Source organism: Typopeltis vanoorti, chromosome 10 (genome assembly GCF_054136105.1).
Source record: "Typopeltis vanoorti isolate ZY-2024b chromosome 10, IOZ_Tvanoo_1.0, whole genome shotgun sequence".
NCBI classification, from domain to species: domain Eukaryota; kingdom Metazoa; phylum Arthropoda; class Arachnida; order Uropygi; family Thelyphonidae; genus Typopeltis; species Typopeltis vanoorti.
This window is the reverse complement of record NC_143558.1, coordinates 83,086,554-83,108,229: the sequence shown is the minus strand read 5'-3', so window position 1 is coordinate 83,108,229 and position 21,676 is coordinate 83,086,554. Positions and strand designations below refer to the sequence as shown.

The following is a 21,676-nucleotide window of genomic DNA, read 5'->3' as shown; positions in this document are numbered from 1 at the left end:
CGTTCCACATTAGTAATAACAAACTAAACACTATGTCGCGTTTCTTTATATGATTTTGTGCTTAACTTAATCTTTAGGGCCACCAGAAAATTATCCGTTCCCTGAATCCTATATATTATCCTTATTACTCAAACAAATTTATTTTTTGCTGCACCAGCTTGAGCATTAAAGTTAGGGATGGACTCTAGCTTTAGGTTAACTATAGAATCACAGGAGTTACTAGCAATATAATTAAATACCTAGAAACTTGGAATCTCTGGCATAATCTTATTCTTGTTTGCAGTCGTGCCCTTATTTTCTCTTGGGATATTCCCGCACACTCACACAGGTTCGATTTTTATGAAGGGTCAGAGTCAGTCAACATGATCAGATACACATAAATTTAAAGAATCAAACATTTATTTAAATCCAATTGATGGTACTACACAAACTATCATCAAATTCTAAGGTTAAATCTTTATCTCTCATTCACTCTTTCAGTCGTTAATCAATTTCAATATTCTACCTTAAATATCAGCAATTCTATTCTCGTAGACGGGCTTATACGTTGGTTATGCATTATTAAAACACTTAAGAAATAGAACAACGTAGTTAAGGATATAAATTAAATTAAACTTTAATAAATATTTTCCGATATTTCGGCAATGTCACATTGCCATTTTCTAAAGGAACTTACACAAAAAAGTTACGTGCACGTAGGCACTACAACACAGAAACTGGGAATGAAGAGATGAAGCTATTGTTCTCCTAACAGTCCTGATGGTGCCCTCTAGCGGGCTAAGTAGGTGTACTTGGCCGTTGGGCTGAAGGTCTGCAGATGTAGGCCTACCAAATTTGGGGCAGTCGAATACAACCAAATTTGTTGAGGTTTGGAGAATTTCTTAGGGCTGAGGCTGATTCTATAAAAGAGTCTTTCAAATTTGTATTTGCTACGGTGTATCACTGTAGCTTTCTTCCACCGTATTATGTGGCGTGTATCCAGAGCATGGTCCGCAAGCCCAGAATGACTGTATTTGTGAAAACGGATGTAGTCCTTGTGTTCTGAAATTCTGATATTTGCTGTCCTGCCTGTTTGGCCAAAGTAAGACAGTTTACAACTGCAAGGGACCTGGTAAACACCAGGTAGGTCTAGTGGAAGTGGTTGGTCTTTAGTGGAGCGGATAAGGGATGCCAATTTTCTGTAAGGTTTGTAACAGGAGGTCAGGTCATGCTTTTTTAAGATTTTGGTAATCTTTTCCGAGGTGCCTCAGATGTAGGGAATGGTGATGGATTTAGAGTAATCCTTGTTGTGGGGGGAGGGGGATCTGTGGTTTGTAGGTTCTAATATTTTTTGGATTTTTTTGGGGGGGGGGGTAGCCATTGGCTGAGAAAGTGTTGAGGATGTGATTTAATTCAGTGTTTAGGGCCAAGTCGTTTGAACAGATTAGTTTAGCCCTGTTGTATAGTGTTTTCACTACTCCATATTGTTGTGAGGGGGGGGGGGGGGATTGTTGGTGAATGTATCTGCCTGTATGGGTGGGTTTTCTGTAAACTGAGAAAACCAAGGATCCATTAGGCTGGCGGGTGACTAGTGTGTCTAGGAAAGGGAGGCTGTTGTTTTCCTCTTTTTCCAGAGTGAATTTGATTCTGGGGTGTTGGTTGTTTAAGTGTGTTAAGAAGGAGAGAAGTGTTTCAGAGCCATGTGGCCAAATAGCGAACACATCATCAACGTAGTGAAGCCATATGGTTGGTTTTTGTGGGGCAGAGGCTAAGGCTTTTTCTTCAAAGGTCTCCATAAAGAAATTGGCCAAGGGTAGGGAGAGTGGTGAACCCATGGCTGTCCCCTCTATTTGTTTGTAGAATTTTCCCTGCCAAACGAAATAGCCTGAGTTCATTGTGAACTGAAATAAGGCTGAGATATCGGGAGAAAATTTAGCTTGGATTAGCTCTAAAGTTTCCTTGAGTGGGACATTTGTAAATAAAGAGGACACATCAAAGCTGACCATTATGTCAGTATGTTGGAGTGTAAGGTTTTCTATGCTGGCTTTGAAATGGGCTGAATTTTTTTTTATGTGTGATGGTGTGTTGCCAGTATAGTGTGCGAGCTCTTTGGCCAAATGTTTAGCTAATTTGTATGTGGGGGAATCAATGCCATCCACTATGGGACGTAATGGCACATTTTCTTTGTGTATTTTTGGGAGTCCGTAAATATGGGGGGGTATAGAGTTAAACGGCTTTAATCTGTTGGTAACTTCTACAGGCCAAGAAGTGACTCTCTTAAGGAGCCTGTGAAGTTTTCTAATTTGAGAGTTGGTGGGATTGTAATTGATAGGGAGGTAAGTGGCCCGATCTAATAGAAGAGCATTCAGCTTACCTGTGTAGTCCTTTTGGTTAAGTACTACAGTTGCATTTCCCTTATCTGCTTTGGTGATAACTAATTCTTTATTATTTTTCATTTCCTGTAGAGCTTTATATTCCTTGTTTGATATGTTGGTTTTTGGTGGTCTTGCTTTGGAAAGGACACAGGCTACATCCAGTCTTACACTGTTGGCGACTTGATGTGGAAGGTGGCAGATTCCGTGCTCGATCTGGATCATAATATCCTCACTAGGTATTCTATATCTCAGCAATTCTATGTCTCAATATCTTAGTACATAATATTACATAATACACTTGCGATTACAATTCAAAATTTACACTAAGCTCAGAATATAAGCAAAATATCAATATCTCAATGACTCAGAACATGTTACACTTAAGGTTTACAATTTACTTTATAAATTAAATAAAAATTATCAGCAAAACTCAATACCCCATTAACTTAGTATATGTTACATTAAAATTTACAATTCATTTTTCTCATTAAGGCACTCTAACACACTCTTCGAATTCTCTCAGAACAATCAATACAGAATCTTTATCGGGTTGAAAGTTCCAAAGTTTGTCTCAAGAAACGTAATCATTTATATTCAGATTTAAACTTCTCACTCCTTCCTATAATGCAATCTTAAATCTCACTCTCTTAAATGTAGGTCAATCACAAAAGGCTAGAATAAAGGAGAGTACTTATCTAATTCTTTTGTCTTCGGTTCTTGCGGTCCTTTGTCCTTTGTTTTCGAATCTAGATTTCTCGATACCAATGCCACGTGGTTTACACGTGCTCGTTGAGGTGGACGCTAGTCTCCTGCTAGATTTTCGTAGTATGGACTTCTACTACGGCCTGCGATTTTATATTGCAGACTTTACTACGGTGACATACTGAACTCTGTCGTAAGTCAGCCCTCAAATATGTGAGCTGAGCCACGATGATTTCTCAAAGCACTCGGAGAGAATACCGAAACGAATAAAATGGGGGGATTTCCTTCCGTGTTATGGGTTATATACCATCTTCAGAAGCGCCACCTTTTCGCATTTGAAAATTTTTCCATCGCTTTGCCATTGGTCTCCATTTCGGGTGACTATACCGATTTACATATGGGACCTTTTGGTTCAGGGAACGTGTGAGTCAGCGTGCTTTCTAAGATATAGTGCCCTCAGGTATTTTTCTGACCTTACTGCATTTAGGGTGATCTTTGCCCTATATCATTGAAATAGCTCGCATTCTTTCTTTGCATTATTTTAATAATAATTCTCTCTTATTCTGCCCTTCTTTCTGATCTATATTTGTACTAAACATTTAGGTATACAGTTTCAAAATTCACAAAATTTACTATACAGAGAATAGTTACAAACAGTTACTATACAGAAATTTACTATACAGAGAATACAAAAAATTTTGTATTTACAAAAATTACAAAAATTTACTATACAGAGAATAGTTACACATTTTTTCTGCTAAAGGATAGGTATGTAATTTTGATTTTATGTAAAATTGTTAGAGTCTGGAATGGTGACGTCAGAAAATTCTGAAGGCACCGATTTCAGATCTAACAAATCTTAACTAGAAATGGACCTCATGAAATTTCAAAGGTCACATTATGTCAGTATGACTTACATTTCTGTTATAAACTGGCCATAATCTTTCATAAACATGTTCATGGGCCCATAATTCAAGATCAACACCATATTTATAAAACATATCTTCTAAACCAAACAGATGAATAAATGGGATGCCTTTTCTAATCTGAAAGAAAAAGTAGAAAAATAAACATGTAAGGTAAAAAAAATATATGAGGATTGTGGATTATTCTTCTTTCATTCAGACACACATGAATTGCATTCACTTAATGTCAAAGAATTTTTGTGCTTGCTCTTCCTTATCTTCGTGCAAGTTATATTCATATTTATGAATATAACTTACATGAAAACAAATGACATAAGAAACAACAATAACAGTATAACTAACTTCTTAATATAGTTATATATGATACTTAATCTAATTATATTACTAGTGGAGAGGATGTTGTGAGTGGGAACACTTAATGTTGAAAGCATGACTGGAAGGAAGAGAGGTGGCAGACATGATGAGGAAGAGGAAGTTGGACATTTTATGTGTGCAGGAGACAAGGTGGAAGGGAGGAAAGGCAAAGGAACTGGGAGATGGATATAAAATGGTCTACTCTGGAGCGAATAACGAGGGAAGAAATGGTGTAGGAATTGTGGTGTGTGACAGAATGAAGGGCGAAGTACTGGAAGTGGGTAGAAGGAACGACAGGGCCATGCGAATGAAATTGGGTCTTGGAAAAGAGCAGATGGTCGTATTATGTGTATATGTCCCGCAAGTTGGATGTACAGCAGAGGAGAAAGAGGAGTTCTGGAATGTGTTAGATGAAGAAATGAGAGAACTGGAAGAAAACGAGATGGCGATTGTTGGAGGAGACTTGAACAGACAGATAGGGAGACAGAATAGAGACTGTGAAAGGGTGCATGGTGGCCACGGAGTGGGAATGATGAACCGGGAAGGAGAAAGGGTTGTGGACTTTGCAGTAGCATTTGATCTGGCAATTGTGAACTCGTTTTTCTACAAGAGGGAAGAACATTTGATAACATTTACGAGTGGTAACAACAGTTCACAAATTGACTACATTTTGACTAGAACAAAACAACTTAAGGTTGTGACAAATTGTAAAATAATTCACAACAGATCAAGTGGCACAGCAACACCGACTGCTGTGCGCAGACTTTAAAATAAGATCGAAGATAAGAACCTCCGGAAGCCATGGGATGAAGACGATTAAGTGGTTTCACTTAAAAGAAGAGAGTGTGAGGAATCATTTTAGGGAGAGAGTGTTAGAGAGGATTTCAGATGGACTGGAAAGTGTACAAGATTGGTGGAAACATAATTCAAAAGTAATCCTGAGCTGTGCAATCGAGATGCTTGGTGAGACATCTGGAAAGAGAGAGCAGAAGGACGGTTGGTGGTGGAATAATAATGTACAAGTGGCAGTGACAGCTAAGAGGAAGGCAAAGCAGAAGTGGGATGAGTCAAGAGTGGAAGAGGACAGAGAGGTGTACAGAGAGAGAAAGCAAGAAGCCAAGAGAGTTGTGGCACAGGCGAAGGCCATGGCATATCAAGATCTGTATAATCAATTAGAAACAAAAGGAAGGACAGAGAAAAATTTACCAACTAGCAAAATGTAGAGCAAAGGACATCTTACATGTGAGGCAGATCAAAGACGCTTAAGGAAGAGTATTATGGAGGGATGTGGACATAAGAAACAGATGGAGAATATACTTTGAGGGACTTTTGAATGAGGAAAATGCAAGGACTCACAGAGAAGATGGGCAGCCTTCTGAGGGGATGGTGCAGAACATCAGTAGAATGTAAGTGACGGAGGCCATGAAGAGGATGAGGAATGGAAAATCAGTGGGCCCCGACAGGATTCCAGCGGAGGCATGGAAGGCACTATGGGAAGAGGGAATTGACCTGCTGTGGGACCTGTTCATGAAAGTTTGCCAACAGGAAAATATACCCGAGGAATGGAGGGAGAGTACTCTTGTCTCCGTCTACAAAGGTAAAGGGGATGCACAAGACTGTAAAAATTACAGAGGAATAAAGTTGATGTTCCACACAATGAAAATCCTAGAAAGGGTTCTTGATGAAAGATTGAGGAAGGAGGTGGAGATTGCAAAGGAACAATTTGGCTTCATGCCTGGTAGATCAACAACAGATGCTATCTTGGGGTTACGGCAGATGATGGAAAAGTTTCGAGAGAAACAACAGGAGCTACATCTGGCATTTATTGATCTGGAAAAAGCATACAATAGAGTGCCAAGGCAAGAAGTCTGGAGGTCTCTGAGGGAGAAGAAGGTTCCAGAGAAATATGTCAGGTTGGTGCAAGAGATGTACAGAAATGTGAAGACAAGTGTTCAGACCTGTCTGGGAAAGACAAAGTTTTCAAGTAACAGTTGGCTTGAATCAAGGGTCAGCAATAAGTCCGTTTCTGTTTAATATTGTGATGGAGGAGGTGAGAGAAGATGCACCTTGGACAATGTTGTATGCAGGTGACATCTTGCTGTGTGCAGATTCAAGAGAAGAAGCAGGAACTAAATTGGAAAGATGGAGAAAAGTACTGGAAGAGAGAGGTATGAGACTCAGCAGAAGTAAGACAGAGTATATTTGTTGCACAGTGGGTGGTGGCCAGGAGACAGATCTGGAGCTGGAAGGAAATGTTATCAGGAAGGTGAGGGGCTTTAGATACTTAGGTTCAACAGTGAAAGAAGATGGAGGAACTGAGAAGGAAGTGGGATGCAGGATACAAGCAGGTTGGAGGAACTGGAGGGAGATGGCTGGAGTGTTATGTGATAAGAGGGTGCTGATCAATCTGAAAGGCAAAATCTATAGGACAGTAGTGAGGCCAGCTATGACGTATGGTATAGAAACTGTGGCCCTGAGGAAAAATAACATCAGCAGGATGGAAGTAGCAGAGATGAGAATGCTTAGGTGGATGTGCAGTGTGATCAGAAAGGATCATCTGAGAAATGACTATGTGAGGGAAACAATGAAAGTTACGAACTTAGGAGCGAAAATACAGGAGGCAAGGTTGAGATGGTTTGGTCATGTGATGAGGAGGGAGGACGAATATGTGGGAAGAAGGGTCATGCAGATGGATGTGCAAGGAAGGAGGAAGCGTGGGCGGCCAAAGAAGAGATGGAGGGAGCTGGTAGAAGAAGACTTGAGGATGAAGAACTTGGATGTGGTGACAGCCCAAGACAGGAGGATGTGGAGGCAATTCATCATCAACAGTGACCCCACTTAATTGGGAGAAGCTGCAGAAGAAGAAGAAGAATAATTATATTACTTAATATAGTTACATATAATGGTTATATATGAAAATGCAACTTAAAGTTAAGTTTTGAAGACAGGAAGAACATGCTTGACTTATATAGTAGTGTGAGTGAATTCAAAACTTTTCATCATATGGTTTGGCATCCAAGAAAGGTTGGAAACTCAGTATCATTGGTGTGGTAGGTGCAGTAAATCAGGAATCCTGAAGACCAATAAAATTGCATGTGAACAAAGGGATAAGGTAAGTTGGAAATCCAGGAGGATTCAAATGCAGTTAATAGGTTGATGCTCTACTAGCTAACTAGGGACTGTTACTTTATGTACTCATTAAATATATGCAAGGCAAAAAAGTATGGGATATGTGGAATAAATAAAAAAAAAATCATTGTGACTACATTATTCTGTAATACACAAAAGATCTAAAATAGTATTGCTTAAGATTGTTTTTTTTTTTTTTTTTAATTTGTGTGGGTTCCCCCCCCTCCCCATTCCTCGACCGCCACTCAGGACTGGTTGAGCCATCATAATGAGGGATTAAGTATGTATTTTTATCACTGTAGATCATGTGTGTTCATGGGCCGGTTTGCCTTCTGAGGGACAAAACATCAGAGTTTCTGGGTGAAAAAACCCTCTACTTCCATATGAGACCAGCTAACTCATCTTTAGTTGAAAGAGACCAGATAAAGGTTCCTCATGTCATGAACAGGAATCGAACCTAGGTCTTTCCAACCAAAGGGCTTCGGCTATACTGATTGAGCTATGGAGGCTCTAAGATGGTGGTGGTTCTGCATTATTTAATCTATAAAATGGGTTTGAATTCCATTAGGTTTCTGAATTATCCAATCCCACTCACATTTAAAAGAATTTAATTCCTGCCTATATATAAATCTTCTTCTTCTTCTTCTTCTGCAGCTTCTCCCACTTAAGTGGGGTCACTGTTTATTACGAGTCTCCTCCACACCTTCCTGTCTTGGGCTGTCACCACATCCAAGTTCTTCATCTTCAAGTCCTCTTCTACCAGCTCCCTCCATCTCTTCTTTGGCCGCCCACGCTTCCGCCTTCCTTGCACATCCATCTGCATGACCCTTCTTCCCACATATTCATCCTCTCTCCTCATCACATGACCAAACCATCTCAACCTTGCCTCCTGTATTTTCGCTCCTAAGTTCGTAACTTTCACTGTTCCCCTGACATAGTCATTTCTCAGATGATCCTTTCTGGTCACACCGCACATCTACCTAAGCATTCTCATCTCTGCTACTTCCATCCTGCTGATGTTATTTTTCCTCAGGGCCACAGTTTCTATAGCATATGTCATAGCTGGCCTCACTACTGTCCTATAAATTTTGCCTTTCAGATTGATCGGCACCCTCTTATCACATAACACTCCAGCCATCTCCCTCCAGTTCCTCCAACCTGCTTGTATCCTGCATCCCACTTCCTTCTCACCTCCTCCATCTTCTTCCACTGTCGAACCTAAGTATCTAAAGTCTCTCACCTTCCTGATGACATTTCCTTCCAGCTCCAGGTCTGTCTCCTGGCCACTGCCCACTGCGCAACACATATACTCTGTCTTACTTCTGCTCAGTCTCATACCTCTCTCTTCCAGTACTTTTCTCCATCTTTCCAGTTTAGTTTCCGCTTCTTCTCTTGAATCTACACACAGCAAGATGTCATCTGCATACAGCATTGTCCAAGGTGCATCTTCTCTCACCTCCTCTGTTACCACCTCCATCACAATATTAAACAGAAACGGACTTAATGTTGACCCTTGATGCAAGCCAACTGTTACTTGAAAACTTTCTGTCTGTCCCAAACAGGTCCGAACACTTGTCTTCACATTTCTGTACATTTCCTGCACCAACCTGACATATTTCTCCGGCACCTTCTTCTCCCTCAGACACCTCCAGACTTCTTGCCTTGCCACTCTATCGTATGCTTTCTCCAGATCAATAAATACCAGATGTAGCTCCCTTTGTTTCTCTCGATATTTTTCCATCATCTGTCGTAACCCAAAGATAGCATCTGTTGTTGATCTACCAGGCATGAAGCCAAATTGTTCCTTTGCAATCTCCACCTCCTCCCTCAATCTACCATCAAGAACCCTTTCTAGGATCTTCATTGTGTGGGACATCAACTTTATTCCTCTGTAATTTTTACAGTCTTGTGCATCCCCTTTACCCTTGTAGATGGGAACAAGAGTACTCTCCCTCCATTCCTCGGGTATATTTTCCTGTTGGCAAACTTTCATGAACAGGTCCCACAGCAGGTCAATTCCCTCTTCCCTCAGTGCCTTCCATGCCTCCACTGGAATTCTGTCGGGGCCCACCGCTTTTCCATTCCTCATCCTCTTCATGGCCTCCGTCACTTCCATTCTACTGATGTTCTGCACCATCCCCTCAGAAGGCTGCCCATCTCCTCTGTGAGTCCTTGCATTTTCCTCATTCAGAAGTCCCTCAAAGTATATTTTCCATCTGTTTCTTATGTCCACATCCCTCCATAATACTCTTCCTTCAGCATCTTTGGTCTGCCTCACATGTAAGATGTCCTTAGCTGCTTTATTTCTACATTTTGCTAGTTGGTAAATTTTTCTCTGTCCTTCCTTTGTTTCTAATTGATCATACAGATCTTGATATGCCATGGCCTTCGCCTGTGCCACAACTCTCTTGGCTTCTTGCTTTCTCTCTTTGTACACCTCTCTGTCCTCTTTCACTCTTGACTCATCCCACTTCTGCTTTGCCTTCCTCTTAGCTGTCACTGCCACTTGTACATCATTATTCCACCACCAACCCTCCTTCTGCTCTCTAATCTTTCCAGATGTCTCACCAAGCACCTCGATTGCACAGCTCAGGATTACTTTTGAATTATGTTTCCACCAATCTTGTACACTTTCCAGTCCATCCGAAATCCTCTCTAACACTCTCTCCCTAAAATGATTCCTCACACTCTCTTCTTTTAAGCGAAACCACTTAATTGTCTTCATCCCATTGCAACCAGAAGTTCTTATCTTCGATCTTAATTTAAAGTCTGCGCACAGCAGTCGGTGTTGTTGTGCTACTTGATCTGTTGGAATTACCTTACAATTTGTCACAACCTTAAGATGTTTTCTTCTAGTCAAAATGTAGTCAATTTGTGAGCTGTTGTTACCACTTCTAAATGTTATCAAATGTTCTTCCCTCTTGAAGAAAAACGAGTTCACAATTGCCAGATCAAACGCTACTGCAAAGTCCACAACCCTCTCTCCTTCCTGGTTCATCATTCCCACTCCGTGGCCACCATGCACCCTTTTACAGTCTCTATTCTGTCTTCCTATGTGCCCGTTCAAGTCTCCTCCGACAATCACCATCTCATTTTCTTCCAATTCCCTCATTTCTTCATCTAACACGTTCCAGAACTCATCTTTTTCCTCTGCTGTACAACCAACTTGCAGGGCATATACACATAATACGACCACCCGCTCTTCTCCAAGACCCAATTTCATTCGCATGATCCTGTCGTTCCTTCTACCCACGTCCAGTACTTCACCCTTCATTCTGCCACACACCACAATTCCTACACCATTTCTTCCCTCGTTATTCGCTCCAGAGTAGAACAATTTATATCCATCTCCCAGTTCCTTTGCCTTTTCCCCTTTCCACCTTGTCTCCTGCACACATAAAATGTCCAACTTCCTCTTCCTCATCATGTCTGCCACCTCTCTTCCCCTTCCAGTCATGCTTCCAACATTCAGTGTTCCCACTCGCAACATCCTCTCCACCTGCTGGGCTCGCTTCTTTAACCGCACCCGCCCTTGATGCGGTAGCCCTCGTCCACTTTTCACAGCTGTAGGGCGATGTGGCTGTGCGTCGCTTAAGGGGTACGCCCTAGCCCTTATATCATTTTCTCTTCGACTCATAATCATAGTTTGAGTTGGCACTGAAGTTTTACGACCGGATGCCCTTCCTGACATCAACCCTCGCATTTTATGCGATATCAGAAATTTGATAATAATGAAATTCCCTTCAAAATACTTGATAACTGAGTGAATTTATAGTGTTGTTTTTTTCTATTGTGAACTGAAGTTGGCACTGAAGTTTTATGACCGGATGCCCTTCCTGACATCAACCCTCGCATTTTATGCGATATCAGAAATAGGGCTGCCTATATATAAATAACTTTCCAAATTATATATCAGATATTCTAGGTAGTCTGCATGTTGTTTCCATATTTACCAAGTAGTCACTGATAAAGTTCTCCTTCATATCAAAAGATATTTTCTGCAGACATAGCAGAACTATGTAAACAATACCTTTATTCTAATATCTTCAAATGGAAAGTTAAGATTTATTATGAACAAAACTATTTAGCAATGGGTAGTCCCTTGCCTACATCAGTAATAAATTTTACAAAGATTTGAAAAACAAACTTATATCTCAAACCAACTTAAGATCTTCCATATGGTGGCAATATATGAATATCGATGACATATTCATTATCTAGGAACATAGCAAACCTGCTAAATTTTCTCCATTTCTGCAGCAAATGTCACTAAACAATAAATTTACAGTTTGAAAGAAATAACAGTTTACTGTTTTTACTTAAATTAACTAAAAAGATATACATTTCCAGAATCTCACTCATATAGGTTACCTTTACATTAAATCTCAGCTTTACCCCCTACACATTTGGCATCATTAACACATTACATTATCTGAGCATTTTGCATCTTAAGAGATTACAATAAAAGGAAGAGTTACGTCTCTTTTATAATCAAATTATACTTATCCAAAGAAAGCAATTCAGAAACTATTATATTGCAAAGGAATTAGCATATTCAAATATAGATATTAGATACAGCATAATTATGTCAATGGAATTTCAAGTCATTTAGAGTGGCTTATAACACAAACATCATGCAACCTCCAAATATCTCCTAAAGAAAATAATCTTTTCCAGAAATATCCAGGCATCTTTAAAATGTACTGTTTCTGTGAAAACGTTACAGTAAACAAAAGGTGAAATAATAAGATTAGAGATGCTGTTTACAATAGAAAAAAACAACACTATAAATTCACTCAGTTATCAAGTATTTTGAAGGGAATTTCATTATTATCAAATTTCTGATATCACTTCAAGGGATGTACAGGATGCTATGGCAGCACAACATGATTAAGAGTGCATTATTATTAATTTCCCATCAACAATTTTATTCAAATTAATCTTCATTTGTCAGATCTCCAATATTGTGAAGTCTTCATATTAATATCAATAAACCTAGATTTTGATCATTTGCTGGGTCTTTTTCCTGCCATGAAATAAATCTGTTCTGATAACCTTTCTTCTAGTCTGTTTAAGGACACACACACACTAGAAGTAAACCTAGTCTGTTTAAGTAACTATACCATCTTTCAGGAATATGTAAAACATATTCCTGAAAGCTAACAATGTCAAGTTCTTTACTGATATCTTTATTTTTTTAATAATTTTGCCACTGATATCTGTTCTAATTTTTTAGACTCCAATATCTGTGGTTTCTAGTCTATGATCAACTACAGTATCTCCTAAGCATAAGTGAAATTTGTGCAAGAAGTATCTTCACAACTGGACTACTTGTATACAGAGGCTAATGACTTTACATCAGTTGTCTTAGTATCCCATAATGAAAGGCACATCCCCTTTTGGATATGGATAATACTCTGCATTATGGAAAGGGCCACTACCCAGACTGGTAGTGGCCCTTTCCATTATTGAGGTCTCATCACTGAGACCCAGAACATTAAAGCAATTGTTCTGAAGTCATTAGCCTCTGTATACAAGTAGCCCAGTGATGAAGATACTTCACAGGCAAACTTTGTTTGCTTACACTTGGATAAAGGATTAAACTAAGAGTACAATTTCTTGGCAACTTTAATTTATAGTCTAACCAAATGAAAAAAACTTTCAACCTCTATTTTGTAATCCAGAGTATTTTAATAATAAGGTGATACACCAAACATTTATTATGATTGCAAAAGCATCTCCATGGTGGTGATTGTGGAAGCCATATACTAACCATTATTCAAAATACTTATCATACCTCTTCTTAAACTCAGTCAGGGCTCGACTACCTGTAATCCATTACAGTCATTTACTACTCTCCAAGCAAAAAATCTAGTCCAGAAATGCTTACTTGGCTAGTAAGCATTTCTGGAATAGACAAGCATTTCTATACAATTTCAAAGGTAACTCCTAGTTCTCTCCCTGCTCATCACATACTGAAAATTTTCTTTTGTATCAATCTTAATTCATCAATTAACCTTTGCAATCCATACACTTTTTCAACAGATCTGTCATCATCTTGGATGCTTTTCTCTGGATTCTCTAGACCATCTCCTTCTCAAGACTCTAATTATGTGCACAGTAGTCAAGTGGGGCTGTATCATAGACTTAAAGTATTGATAATAACCTCCTGATCTCTACTTGTCAATGTGTTCTTTCAACATTCAAGTAATCCTTTGAGCTATTCTGCCAACTATGCAATAAGTCCTTTGACTTTTGGATTATTGCCAACTTTGTTAACCACAACCCCTAGATTTATCTCATTTCCCTGTGATTTTAATCTTACCATCCCAAAGTGCATAACCTTACACTTTGCCACATTAAACTGATAAACATTCTCCTTTGTCCACACTGCAAATTTATTTAAATCATTCTGCAGGATGTCTGCATCACCTTTATCAACTACTGCTTTCCCCAGTTTTGCATTATCAGCAAATAACTGAACATCCCCCATCCCCTGAAACCATTTCCTATAATTCATTAATATACAAATTAAATAGTTGTGATGCTGACACAGAGCCTTGAGGCACTCCATTAGTCACTTCATTCTCTTCTAAATTCCACTCCATGATATACTATTCTCTGGTGTCTGTCTGTCAGCCATCCCCATATTCATGCCACCAGCTTCATATCCATTCTCATTTCTTCCAATTTATGGGTATTGCATGCAGTATTCTGTCATATACCTTTACAAAGTCCATATCATGGTGTAGTGATTTCCCTTATCCAATTCAACTGTCACTATTATAACTCACTAAGGCAGAACTCACAAAGCTGTGCTGCCAATCATATAGTAATCATACTCCTATCTACTATTCCTGAACTCTACTTTCAACCAACTTTTTTAAGACCTTAACTACCACTCCTGAAATTCTAATTAGTCTGCAATTTGCGACTTCTATCTTAGGTCCATTGCATAGAAGAGGCTCCATCTTGTCCTCTTTCCACTCCCTTGGAATCATGAGTTGAGACAAAGAGCTTTGCGCTAAATGCATTCCAGCAGTTATCCAATTTAGTTAAAGAATCCTGAAGACTTGTGTTGTACTGAACTTATTTAGGAATAAAACAATCTGCATAAGGTAAAGAGTTAACTTTAATATATCCATTCTTGAATCCAGACTTAATGCGACTTTCATGCACATGCAGAAATACTCCAATATTGAGCTAGAGATGAAAATCATAAAGAAATATGAGGATGAACAAAACTTAATGGTGCCACAGGACACGTCAACAGCATTATCAACAGTGAATACAAATGAAAAGGATGCTGCCCATATAAAGGAACATGTGATAAGATCTGCCTTTTTAAAATCAGCAATAACAACAACAACAAAAAAAAAAAGTGTTCTGCAGATATTTGGACATGGAAACATTAACTATGTGGATAGAAGACCAAATCCAAAAGCACATATTCTGTTAAGCTTAATGTTGTTTCAGACAAAGACAAGAAGTCTTTTCAAAGACATAAAATCAAAATATTATCCAGACTGTTTGTGGCAAATAATGGAGGGTTGGCTATAAGAATAATGCCGGTTTTTCATAATTTTAGTATCTGGCGATGTTAAGCCAGATAATAGCACTAGTGATACCAAAGCAGTTGAGAAATACTGAGTGGTTGAAACAAATAATTGGAAGCCCTTACTGCAACAAGGATTTAATGTAAATAAGACTGCTTTCTTTTGAGGGATGAAAAAAAAAAAAAAAAACATCTATTTCTGAAGAGGGAAAAAAGAATACCAGGATACAAAGCTTCAAAAGATAGACTAACTCTTTTGCTTGGAGGTAATGCTTCTGGTTAAACTACTGCTAGTCTATCTTTCAGAAAACCTGAATATTTTGAAAGGCAATAGTATCCCATATTTTTGGGTTACTATCTCTTTTTGAAGACTAGTTTATTAGCTATTTTATACTTGAAGTTGAGAAATACTGCCAAAGAAACATTCAAATCAAGACTTTGCTTATTGTTAATAATGTTTCTAGTTATTCTATGTATTTGGGCGATTTTATTATTATTACTGCATGGGCGTCTCCATGGAGTCCTAAGACTCAACGTGGGAGACCCAAACTATCAACACAATATCTGTTGTATCTTTCCTTGAAAACATTCACAGATAAAGCACTCACAATTGACTCAAGCAACCTATTCGATTTGTTTGCCACTCTCCAAGTGAAAATTCTAGTCCTCATGTCCTTCCTAAACCACATTCTCACCCAACTCTCAGGGAAGGCCTCTTGTTCTGCCCACCTTTAGCCAAGTATTGAAACATTTCCCATGCATCAATCATATAAAATCCTTTAAGTAACTTTAATGTTTCTATCACTGTACCGTCTCGTCCCCTTTTTTGCCTCTCAACCAATTTTTGAAACCCAGAAACCCTCAATCTATCTTCGTAGGGAGCATTCCACAGACCACTCGCCATCTTGGTCACTTATCTCTGGTTCCTTTCCACCGATTCCTCACCTCCCTAGAAATCCAAGTGACCAGACCTGATCATAGTAATCCAGATGTGGCCATATCAAGGCTTTATAAAGAGAAATGATAACTCCCCTATCTCTGCTCGTTACTGTGTTCTTCAATAATCAAAGTAATCCTGTGAGCTACCTGGTTACTTAATAGCTCAACATGCCCTTTAAACTTTAACTCTCTATCTACTACTACTACTACCACCCCCAAATCCTTGGTTTCATCAATTTTCTGTAGTACAGTTCCCTCAATGTGGTACACAGCTTGTAATCTTTGAATCCAAAAATACATAACTTTACACTTTTCCATATTAATTGACATCTGTTATGTTTTGCCCATATTATCAGCCTATTTAAATCATCCCACAAGCTCTCTACATCAACTTGATTAACTACTACCTAACTTCACATCATTAGCAAACAACTGAATATCTCCCTTCCAATTATTTCCTTTGACATTTATGTACAAATTAAATAGTAGTGGTCCAAGCACAGAGCCAGTGGCATGCCACTAGTCACCTGCCTTCTGCTCCTCCATACACTATTCTATTACCAGTTTCATATCCATCCCCCATTGCAGCAGTCTGCATAACAGAGTTCATGTGGTATCCTGTCAAACGCCTTTGCAACATTCAGCAGTATCAGTGTGTGGCCATTCCCTTTATCCAACTCAGCTGTTACTCTATTATAAAAACTTAGTACATTACTAAAGCATGACTGACCCTTCACAAAGCCATGCTGCTCCACATAAGGGTATCATATTCTTATCCACCCATTCCTGAATTCTCTTTCTGATCAACTTTACCAGTACTTTTAGCACCACTCCTGAGATACTGATTGGTCTATAATTTGTCCCCACAGACTTTGATCCTCCTTTATGCAAAAGAATTATTTTGTCCTCCTTTCACTCTCCTGAGACTTTGCCAGATCTGACACTTAAATTAAACAGCTTAGTCAAAGACATTGCCAATTCCCCAGCACAGTCTTTTAAAACACAAGCTAATAAGCCGAGCCCAGCTGGCCGAGTGGTTAGCATGTCTGCTCTCCAGCCAAAAGGCTGCAGGTTTGAATCCTGCCATGAGCATGGATGCTTGTGATTGTGAAAATACTAGTGGTGGTAGTCAGCAGTAGTTGGCGGTTGGTGGAGATGGAGAGTACACTCCCTCGATGAGTCATTGAACTCCCTGGAGGTGTTATGTAATAATAATATCCCATCCAATAAGAAAGCTGTTTTTGCAATTCTGCAATATCCTAAGTACTTTGAATTCATCAATCTCTGTTCTCACATCAGTCCACGTCAGCTCTGCCATAACAATATCTTCACTTGAACGATATACCCTTTCCAAGTGGTTACTCAGTAACTGAACATCTCTACCATCTGCACTCATTAAAGTTATCCTTCTATAGTCATTCTTCTTCCTACTTGCCACATAGCAAAAAAACTCTTCGGGATTTCCTGGATTTCCTTTCACTTGCTTGGCTAATTTCTTCTCATGATCTGATTTCACCCTACTTACTGTGCTAGTCACCTTCCTTGCCTGATCCTTGTAGTGTTTGTGAGTTACCTGGTCACCTATCTTCGTATATAACCTCCATAACATTTTCTTTTTTTTTTTTTTTTTTTTGCATCTCATGCTTACTACTCATCAATTTAACTCCTACCCAATTTACCTTTCTGACCTAGGGTGTACAAGGTGATATTGCTTCCTCACAAACAGTACAAGAATCAGGCAAGGAAGTGACCAATATGGTAAGCAAGGCAAAATCAGATTATGAATAAGCATATTTCGTACTAAAAATAACAGTACATCATCAGTGCATAGAAACAAGCAAATCAAAGAAACAGGAATACAAGTAGATGCAACAATTGGTTTACCAATTAAAAATGGTTGCCATGTGCTAGAAATTAATATATTAATAAATAATATTCAAAACATATGCATTAAATTAAATTAATATTAAAATATATTAATAATTAAATTAATAAATATATTAAAATAATAATAATAATATTATTATTATTATTAAACAAGACCTCATGGAGTCAAAGACTCATCTAGGAGGTCCTTTTATCTCACATACATCTCATCATACCGGGTCTTAAACACATTCAAACTCCTTGCAGACACCACACTCTCAGGCAAGGCATTCCAATCATTCACAACTCTGCACGAAAAAAACCTGCCTCTCACTCCCCTACTCACACCCTCTTTATACAGTTTCCAGGTATGACCTCTGGTTCTCCCCTGATCTCCCACTATTCTCTGTAGAACTTCTCCACCATTGATCCTATAACAACCCCTTACCAACTTGTAGGTCTCTATCATATCTCCCCTCTTCCTTCTCTCCACTAGACTCTGCAAATTACATCTTTTCAATCTTTCCTCATACTCGACATTCCAGAGGTCAGAAACTACCTTAGTCAGTCGCCTTTGGACCCTTTCCAACATCTCTTCATCCTTCTGAAAACCAGGTGACCAAATCTGGGCACAATAGTCCATGTGTGGCCTAATCAAAGCCTTATACAATGGAACAAAGCCTTATACAATGGAACAAATATATTTATTAATATATTAATTTCTAGCACGCAGCAAGTTTTTAATTGGTAAACTGATTGTTGTATGTACCTTGTATTCCCGTTTCTTTGATTTGCTTGTTTCTATGTATAGATCACGTACTGTTATTTTCAGTATGAAATATCCATACTTTCATTTCATTAAAGTTAATTACTGTAGTTATTGGGTAATTTGTCATTTATAGTTATGCCACAAGCACCTTCAATGATTAAAATTACAAGTTGATGAACATAAGAACTGATTGACTCACATGGAGATACATTATCCAATAAAGAAATCATTGAATTAGAAGCAGTGCAAGTTTGCTGTGGCTGAGTAAACTGAGTCTTTGGAACCAGAAGAGGGAAACCAAAACATTTCATTAAAAAATAAATAAAATAAATAAAAAAAAATGATAATCTCATTCTGTGAGATTTTAGCAGGAATGGCACAACTGGAGAAATTTTCTGTTTCTGAGAGGAAAAACCCAGCCACCTCCATATGAGACAAAACCATGCAAGATATGAAATGCTGCTATCATCTACCACCTAAAGGTCTAGATGGCATTTCCTCCATTCAGGTAAGATGTGCATTTTTTGGTAGCAACACTCACCAGCCCTACCTATGAAAATATGTCAAACCACGAAAAGGTAGAGTTGATTTGGCTGGTTGAGAATGAATGATGCTAACCACAATGCACTTAGTGGTTCCCATATAAAAGCATTTCTCTCATGGCATGGTGGTATAGTATGTTGAGTCACTAAGGTTCAATCCTATATATTGGGCAAAGTATCAGTCATTTGCTCATCAGTATTGACACTTATTATGTGACTTGGCAGGATCTGTTAATAGTTTAAAATTGAGATACCTTGATGATAAGAAATAACGAAAACTTACAATGCTTTCTTTGTGAGTGCAATCATCACTATCGTCGGTACTGCAATACATAGGGCGGTGACCCATTGTGACAATCCAAGGATGCTGAACTCTATTTTCAGGTTTAGTGGCCTCCTAAAATGAAAAGAACTGGTTTTTTATTTATTTATTTATTTATTTATTTTATGGCTGTAAAAGACTGTTAAAGCTGTTTTATTTTATACTTGATAAAGTACACTTTCCATTATATGAAATTTGAATATCAAAACATATATTGCTAACCATGAATAATACCTGACATCTTGTTAACAATAACTAAACAATTCTGTTAAAAATCACTAAATAAATATTGTTATATATAGTATGTTCTATTATGTCTAAGTGGCAAATTTAGTAAGATCCTTGATGAAACAGAAATTTCAGTATTGTTCAAGTAAGAAAAAGGCAACAAGAAGTTACTGGAATAAAAAATAAGACATGTCAGGGACTATTTTCTTGTGAATGAATACCTGAAAAGCAATTATTTAAGAGAGACAGGACAAAGTGAATGGCAATTTTACAATGGGCTTTCTGAAAGCAATACTTTTCTTGCGATTGCTATCTCCCCTCCCCAATATAGTGTCAAGGGTGAGAAGAAATCATGATATGAGAAGATAATTTGAGGCTTCTACTTTATTTTCATACATTACCATCATTTTTCCTATACCGCGAATTATGTGTTACTAAAAATCATTGCTTTATAAAATTTTGTGCAATAAAAATAACAGGGCTTATGGGAAAAATGGATTTAGGGGGGACAAAACACTCAAAACCTATACAGTCTTGTAAGTAATTTTATTCTATCCCCTCAGCCATATGGCTGAGGGGATAGAATAAAATTACTAGCTATATGCTACCATACTAGGGAAATGATTAAGAACAAGGTCATTTCTTGTTGCTTTCCTTGCCGTACTATATCCTATGACTGTAGCCTGTGTGTTCACAGGGCCAGTTTGCCTGCTTGCAAGATGAAAAACCCCAGATAAACTAGTGGAAAAAACCCTGCTGTCCATGCCCAAGACTGGCTATGGCTGAGGAAGATCTTTAGGCTCTGCACGTTGTCAATGGGAATAGAACCTAGGACACTCCTTCCCCAGGCATATGGTTGCGAAGCACATAGCCACTAGGCTAACCCTGCAGATTTCTAAATAATACTGTACACTAATAAAAATAAAAAAAAAATAATAATAATAACAAACACAATGAAAATGCTACTAGTATTTAAATTCTTAATAAAGAAATACAATTCTAAGTAAGTACAGTATTTCTTTAGGACATGTTCTAAGCAACGTTGCAGCACTCAGTTGTTTCTGCTAGAAGTTTTTCATTTTTGCAGAATTGTCTGATGATGTACAATGAGGATTGTCATGTACAATTCCTTTAAGTCTGTTTCTCATACAACATCACATTCTCGTTTTTTTCGAAACATTTTATTATGTGCAGTTTTTCCTCAATATTGTACACTAATGGATGCTGTATTAAACACTTATAAAAAAAAATATACAAACTTGGGAGAAGAAAGCACAGTACACTCTTATGGCAACACACATGGATATAATGGGGCAAGAGTGAGAAGTTGGTGTGTTTCATGTATTCTTCCATGGATCACATCCAGCCAAGTGGTGTTTTGCATGTTCACCTGGTATTATTCGATAAATCAAAGCATAGTCAGCTTGTGAAAAACTTCATATGAGTTAACATGATCTCAATCCTCTATCTATTGTGTATGAACAAATTTGTGCAACACAGATAAAAGTTATAGGAGAAATTATGGCATATTTTAAAAAATTAATCTCCATTCCTTTCAATACAGTTTCACTAGAGAGTAACAATTCGTTATTTTTTTAAATTTTTTCAATTTATTTTAAAAAGATTCTGCCAGTGAAGCCATTCACTCACTAAATTTTTCTCCAATATGAGAATGGTAAAAGAAAGGTTAGCAAAACAAGCGTTTGATCCCAAGACAGCCGGAAAAAGATCCAGATGAAGACCAAGATCTAGGATTGATGTGAGCATAAGTACACTAGAAGACAGAAATATAAGATCTGGCCATGGAGTGTTGACAAGTGATAGACTAATCTAGAGGAATATTGTTGACAGGACATTAGGAATAAACATAACATATAATCCGTTACTGGAAAATTCGGCATAAACATTTTCGGCATAGGAAAATTCGGCACAACATTTTCACCGTAAGACATTTTGAATTAATTTTTGTAAATAATCAATGGATGATAAA

At 38.1% G+C, this 21,676-nt stretch overlaps 1 protein-coding gene across 2 annotated transcripts in view; it reads right to left on the bottom strand.

Moving 5' to 3' along the window:
* The window catches only part of LOC150102546 (acid phosphatase type 7), a 217,272-nt gene that overhangs the window by 42,460 nt on the left and 153,136 nt on the right, over positions 1 to 21,676 (bottom strand). For both annotated transcript variants that reach the window (XM_090399639.1, XM_090399640.1), the window contains exons 8-9: positions 19,420 to 19,533; positions 3,974 to 4,102 (exon numbers count right to left, since the gene is read on the bottom strand). In XM_090399639.1, coding sequence (XP_090255765.1) covers positions 3,974 to 4,102; positions 19,420 to 19,533 — 243 coding nt within the window. The remainder of the gene's footprint in view (positions 1 to 3,973; positions 4,103 to 19,419; positions 19,534 to 21,676) is intronic.